The 7,500-nt window shown below is 48.8% G+C and overlaps 1 protein-coding gene and 1 non-coding gene across 2 annotated transcripts in view; both read left to right on the forward strand.

Annotated features, from left to right (window-relative positions):
• Window positions 1-7,500, forward strand: part of gcn1 (GCN1 activator of EIF2AK4) — a 55,851-nt gene that overhangs the window by 27,893 nt on the left and 20,458 nt on the right. The window contains exons 33-35 of the mRNA XM_063193600.1: window positions 1-133; window positions 883-1,004; window positions 6,253-6,367. The exon at window positions 1-133 is cut by the window's left edge and continues 114 nt beyond it. Of these exons, the coding sequence (XP_063049670.1) occupies window positions 1-133; window positions 883-1,004; window positions 6,253-6,367 (370 nt within the window). The remainder of the gene's footprint in view (window positions 134-882; window positions 1,005-6,252; window positions 6,368-7,500) is intronic.
• LOC134444244 (small nucleolar RNA SNORD17) lies at window positions 6,990-7,201 on the forward strand. The gene has a single exon (XR_010033897.1). It is a non-coding gene; the product is annotated as a small nucleolar RNA SNORD17 (small nucleolar RNA).

Below are 7,500 nucleotides of genomic sequence, written 5' to 3' on the forward strand. Positions count from 1 at the left end.
GAGCGCAAGGGAGCCGCCTATGGCCTCGCCGGATTGGTCAAGGGGCTCGGAATCCTGTCGCTCAAACAGCAAGACATCATGACCACCCTCACCGACGCCATTCAGGACAAGAAGAACTTCAGGAGGAGAGAGGGTACGACACACACACACACACACACACACACACACACACACACACACACACACACACACACACACACACACACACACACACACACACACACAGATACCATCCAGGACAAGAAGAACTTCAGGAGGAGAGAGGGTACGACACACACACACACACACTGGCGCACACGCATACACACACACTTATAAAATATGCAAAATATATAAGCCATCTATTCCTATTGGTTGCCTTGAAGTGTTGCCCGTCCCTGATTGGTTGGTGGATGTGGTGTCAGATAAGGCACACAGCAACTCCACAGGTGGCACTCAGGGAGGGTCTTCCATACACTCTCTGATGACCACCTCATGTACACACACACACACACACACACACACACACACACACACACACACACACACACACACACACACACACACACACACACACACTGATGACTACCTCAACACACACTGATGACCTAAGTTGTGATTTTTTTAGCCCTAGGTGGTGACTATAACGTGTGTGTGTGTGTGTGTGTGTGTGTGTGTGTGTGTGTGTGTGTGTGTGTGTGTGTGTGTGTGTGTGTGTGTGTGTGTGTGTGTGTGTGTGTGTGTGTGTGTGTGTGTGTGTGTGTGTGTGTGTGTGTGTGTGTGTGTGTGTGTGTGTGTAGGGGCTCTGTTTGCCTTTGAGATGCTGTGTAACATGCTGGGGAAGCTGTTTGAGCCCTACGTGGAGACTGTAACGTGTGTGTGTGTGTGTGTGTGTGTGTGTAGGGGCTCTGTTTGCCTTTGAGATGCTGTGTAACATGCTGGGGAAGCTGTTTGAGCCCTACGTGGTCCACGTGCTGCCTCACCTGCTGCTCTGCTTTGGGGACGGGAACCAGTACGTCAGAGAGGTGAGGAACAACACACACACACATTCCTCTATCTCTCTACTCATCCCTCCCATTTATATCATTGATCGCACGTCTGGCCCGCCCACCCAAAATGAGCGGGCCGAGTATTCGTAGGGGAATGCGAGCAGATTCGAAGGAATGGTAACGATGAATGGCAGCTGTTAGCAGAGAAATATCAACCCTAATGTATCATCCTTACAGTGCATCCAAAAATCACTCAGAAATTGTATTGTTTTCATTTTCTCAGTATAAAAGGAATGTGGAGGTTGTCATAGATCAGCTGCGACCGTGGGTTTTAATTGATGATGCGTTGAGCATTTGTAGTCAGTTTGTAGTTTGTAGTTCATAGTCATCCCCCCCCCATACAAACCTTCACAGGACAATGATGACAGTGATGTTGCTGTGGAAATTCCAGCTATGGTTCGCAAGAGATGACTCCCAAATGGTTAAACAAAATGGTTGACTTCCGGCGGCGGCGCACGTAGGTTGCAGCAGCCCCTTGCTCTCCCAACTTTCAGTGTTTATTTGTGTTAAAATGTGTCTTTCGAAATGTCTATCGTCGGAAAATAAATTGGAACGCACGTACAGTCGGCAACAGCTGTTGCAGATAAGAATGGACAACTTAAGCAATGTATTGGATGTACCAATGAAGACTCTGGAAGAACTAGGAATTCTGCGGCGGCATAGGACTACATCGGACCCGTCTGCCTCGCTATGCCGACACCGAAAACGATGCTCCAGAATTAGGAAAAGGGGCAAACGAGGTGGCGTCGAGACACGGCTTGCAGCCAACCCAACTCGTCCAGCAATACCATCAATTCTCTTGGCAAACGTCAGATCTCTGGACAATAAGATGGATGACATACGGCTACTAAGATCAGCGAACAAAACCGTGAGGAACTGCTGCGTTACGGTGTTCACCGAATCATGGCTGAACGACGGCATACCCGATTCGGCTTTACAACTGGAACTACTAACGTGCCACCGAGCGGACAGAGCCCTTGCAGAGAAAAAACGAGGGGGAGGAATATGTGTCTACACACATGATGCTTGGTGCAATAATGCTACGGTAGTACAGAGGCACTGCTCTCCACGAGTGGAGTTCATGATCATCAAGTGCCGACCCTTCTATTTACCCAGAGAAATATCCGCTATCCTATTAGTCGCCGTCTACCTCGCACCCAGCAACAACAATAGCGTCAAAAGTGAGGCACTGAACGAGCTGCATCGGGGCATCAGTGAACAACAAGATGCACACCCAGATGCCTTCACAGTGGTCCTGGGAGATTTCAACCACGGAAATCTCAAAACAGTACTTCCAAAATTTCATCAACATGTCAACTTCCCAACAAGAGAACAAAACACCCTGGACCTCGTTTACACAAATCAGAAGAGAGCATACAAGGCAAAGCCCATCCCCCACATTGGATCCTCAGACCACACAACAATTCTGCTACTGCCAGCTTACAGACAAAAGGCAAAACTCACCAAACCAGTTCAGAAGGAGGTGAGAAAATGGCCTGAGGGAGCCATCTCACGACTTCAGGACTGCTTTGAAACCACAGACTGGGACATTTTCAAAGCAGCTGCCACCCACAGCAATCACATTGACATTGAGGAGTACACAGACACCGTGACCTCCTACATCACAAAATGCATCGATGATGTTACAGAAATAAAACACATCACCACCAGGGCCAACCAGAAGCCATGGTTCACAGGAGACGTTCACCGACTGCTGAGGGCCAGAGACAAAGCCTTCAGAGCAGGAGACGTAGCTGGCCTAAAGACAGCAAGGGCAAACCTGTCCCAGGGCATCAGGAAAGCAAAAAAGGAATACTCAGACAAAATAACAACATACTTCAAAGACAGCAGAGATGCACAGAGCCTGTGGCAGGGCATACAGGCCATCACGGACTATAAGCCTGCACCACGAAGCTGTGACAACAACACCTCTCTGCTAAACGACCTGAACAGTTTCTTTGCCCGCTTTGAAGCACAAAATGACACTCACCCACAGAAAACTCCCCCTCCCCCCCATGATCAACCCCTTTACCTGTCCTCTGCCAGTGTTAAGAGGACACTGGCCACCATCAACCCACGCAAAGCAGCTGGCCCAGACAACATACCAGGCCGAGTGTTGAAGGATTGTGCAGAAGAGCTGAAGGATGTCTTCACAGACATCTTTAACATCTCTCTGGAGCAAGCAGTCATCCCATCACTTTTCAAAGCTGCTACCATCATACCTGTGCCGAAGAAATCATCACCATCATGCTTCAATGACTACCGTCCTGTAGCACTGACGCCCATAATCATGAAGTGCTTCGAACGGCTAGTCCTGTCACACATCAAAGCCACCCTACCCCCCACCCTAGACCCCTACCAGTTCGCATACCGAGCCAAGCGATCCACGGAGGATGCAATTTGCTCTGCCCTCCATCCAGCCCTCACCCACTTGGACAATAAAGACTCATATGTGAGAATGCTGTTCATTGACTTCAGTTCAGCATTCAATACCATAATACCACAACAACTCATCAGAAAACTGGAAAAACTAGGTTTCAGCACCTCCCTCTGCAACTGGCTGCTGGACTTCCTGATGCAAAGACCACAAGCAGTACGGGTAGGGAACAACACCTCAAGCACCCTGACCCTGAGCACGGGGGCTCCGCAAGGTTGTGTTCTCAGCCCCCTGCTGTTCACGCTACTGACACACGACTGCACAACGACCCACAGCACTAACCATCTAGTGAAGTTTGCGGATGATACAACACTGGTGGGCCTCATCACCAAGGGCGATGAGACTCACTACAGAGAAGAAGTAGAGCTGCTGGCCAGATGGTGCAAAGACAACAACCTCCTGCTGAATGTCAACAAGACCAAGGAGATTGTTGTCAACTTCCAAAGGGTCCAAAAACAACTGCCACCACTGACCATCGACGGCGATGCTGTGGAGAGAGTGAGCAGCACCAAGTTCCTTGGAGTGCACATCAGCGACGACCTCTCTTGGACCACCAACACTACATCACTGGCGAAGAAGGCCCATCAGCGTCTCTACTTCCTGCGCAAACTAAAGAAGGCAAGTGCTACACCCTCCATCATGACAACATTCTACAGAGGAACCATAGAGAGCGTCGTGTCCAACTGCATCACAGTGTGGGGAGGAAGCTGCACGGAGAAAAACAGGAAGACACTCCAGCGTGTTGTGAACACAGCGAAGAAGATCATTGGAGTACCACCCCCCTCCCTGCAGGACATTTACACCACACGCCTCACCCAGAAAGCACTGATGATCATCAAAGACACAAGCCACCCTGCACACAAACTGTTCAGCCTCCTGCCCTCTGGAAAGAGGTACAGGCGCCTCCGTTCCCGTACCACCAGGCTGGCGAGCAGCACAATGCACCAAGCGATCAAGATGCTGAACACTCAACCCACTCTCCCTCCACTGTCAGCCTCTAGCCAGCAAGGCCACTGACAGCACCCCCCCCCCATCCCCCACCACCATATCTGCGACTGAACATTCCACCTGCACTACTATACTTGTGACTGAACTTTCAACCTGCACTAACTCAAAACATGCACACACACACACACACACACACACACACACACACCACACACACACACACACACACACACACACACACACACACACACACACACACACACACACACACACACACACACACACACACACACAAGCACACTGCACTTTCTGCACTAAACTCAAACATACACACACTGACACACACACACACACACACACACACACACACACACACACACACACACACACACACACACGGACACACGAACACACACACAGACGCACACCGCACCTTCTACCTGCACTAAACACATACACACACACACACACACACACACACACACACTGCTGCTGGTGTACTTGACAGACCTTTTTAATATTTATTTTTCTTCAAATGCTACTATTACCATGTCAGAACGCTATAAAGGACTTTTTTTAGGAAAAGCACAAAAGCACAACAATACCTCTTTAATGTATGTCCTCTACAAGTCTTCTGCTGTCCAGTCTTGCACTTTACATGTCTGTATGAGCACTGTCTATGTCCATACTGTCTTAAGTCCATGTATAAGTACTGTCTATGTCTATACTGTCTACGTCCTTACCTAGATTAGTCTATGTCTGTATGGGAAAGCAAGAAATGTAATTTCAAATTCTTTGTATGACCAGTGCATGTAAAGAAATTGACAATAAAACCTACTTGACTTGACTTGACTTGACTTGACAGTAAGGATTGCCTGATGAAGGTCTAGTACCGAAACGTCGTTACAGCGAAATGGTCAATGTGCGGGAGTTTTTTTTTAACTATTGCCGAGTGACCCATGGTGCCATCTCCGACACACCTGCCAGCTGAGGTGTGCGAAAAAAGCTGAAGTTTAGACAATAAGGATAAAATACTATGGACAAACTTTAAACAAGATACAGGGGCTTACCTCCGCATTTGTTTTTCATCATTAAAAGCAAACACTTTATCGTTTGAAGCCTTGTAGAACTATTAAAGCAATGGTAAATTACGTTTGCCATTTCACTGTTAACAGCTACTTTTCAGTAGATTCTGCTCATTTTCCGCTACTAATACTCTAGTAATACTAATGCTCTGCCTGCTCATTTTGGGTGGGTGGACCAGGCATGCAGACTGGATGGATTGTAGATTTGTTCTTTATTCCTATTGGTTGCCTTGAAGTGTTGCCCGTCCCTGATTGGTTGGTGGATGTGGTGTCAGATAAGGCACACAGCAACTCCACAGGTGGCATTCAGGGAGGGTCTTCCATACACTCTCTGATGACCACCTCATGTACACACACACACACACACACACACACACACACACACACACACACACACACACACACACACACACACACACACACACACACACACACACACACACACACACGACCAGCTCTCGAATACCCTCTCTGTCTAAATATTTAAACCGATTTATTTTAGTTTAGAATGTCCATATAAACAATTAAACAAGGACACTACCCATGTAAGCACTTAATTTAAACCGATTTTGCCAGTGTGCCCTTGCATTTGTAAACCTGGCAGTTGACTCTCCCTCCCTCTTCAGGCCTAATGGCTCACCCCCCCCCCCCCCCACCCCCCACCCCCCTCTCTCTTTGTGTCGGTCTCTCTCTCTCTCTCTCTCTCTCTCTCCCTCTCTCTCTCTCTCTCCCTCTCTCCCCCCCCTCTGTCCAGGCTGCTGATGACTGTGCCAAGGCTGTGATGCGGAACCTGAGTGCCCACGGAGTCAAGCTGGTGCTGCCATCTCTACTGGTGGCCCTGGAGGAGGAGTCATGGAGGACTAAAGCAGGTACACACACACACACACACACACACACACACACACACACACACACACACACACACACACACACACACACACACACACACACACACACACACAGCTGGTGCTGCCCTCTTTATTAGTGGTACTGGAGGAGGAGTCATGGAGGACTAAAGCAGGTACACACACACACACACACACACACACACACACACACACACACACACACACACACACACAGCTGGTGCTGCCCTCTTTATTAGTGGTACTGGAGGAGTCATGGAGGACTAAAGCAGGTACACACACACACACACACACACACACACACACACACACACACACACACACACACACACACACACACACACACACACACAGCTGGTGCTGCCCTCTTTATTAGTGGCACTGGAGGAGGAGTCATGGAGGACTAAAGCAGGTACACACTAGGCAGGTACACACGCCGCTTATCAATTAATCGTTAATCGATCGATAAGGCTATTAACTAATGATAAGTGAATTAATCGATAATTCGCATCCCTAGTACACACACACACACCAGGGTGTCGGCATCGGCCTATCAGAGATCATGAAGTCAACCAGACGAATTCTGTATCTAATCCCTATTGGTTGAAAAGGTAAAACATGGTGTGTGAAATGATGAAGCAGTTTATCCATTCGCTGAGTTCTGCTGGTGCTTTCTCCCTCTGCGGCTCTCGTGGCTGTTCTAGTCGCGAGGGTTCCCCGCCGCCTGCCCCTCAGTTCCGGTTCTGGTGTTCTACTGGTTCCGAGTCCAGGGGGTGCGGGTGTGCTTGCAGGGGAGTAGCCTGGCCCCCACTAAGACGAGCGGAAACGGCTGATTACACGCCAGACCTTTCAGGGCAGTAGTATGAACTGTGCTGCTGAATGCATAGCAATCAGAGACGCCATGAGTAACACACACAAACACACACACACACACACACACACACACACACACACACACACACACACATGCACACACTCCATCCCATTATGTTTTTTTATCCCAAAAAAACAAAACAAAAAAGACCTACCCCCTTCTCTCTCTCTCTCTCTCTCTCTCTCTCTCTCTCTCTCTCTCTCTCTCTCTCTCTCTCTCTCTCTCCTCTCCTCTCCTCTCCTCTCCTCTCCTCTCTCTCTTC

The sequence above is a fragment of the Engraulis encrasicolus genome, unplaced genomic scaffold, assembly GCF_034702125.1.
Source record: "Engraulis encrasicolus isolate BLACKSEA-1 unplaced genomic scaffold, IST_EnEncr_1.0 scaffold_47_np1212, whole genome shotgun sequence".
Taxonomy (NCBI): domain Eukaryota; kingdom Metazoa; phylum Chordata; class Actinopteri; order Clupeiformes; family Engraulidae; genus Engraulis; species Engraulis encrasicolus.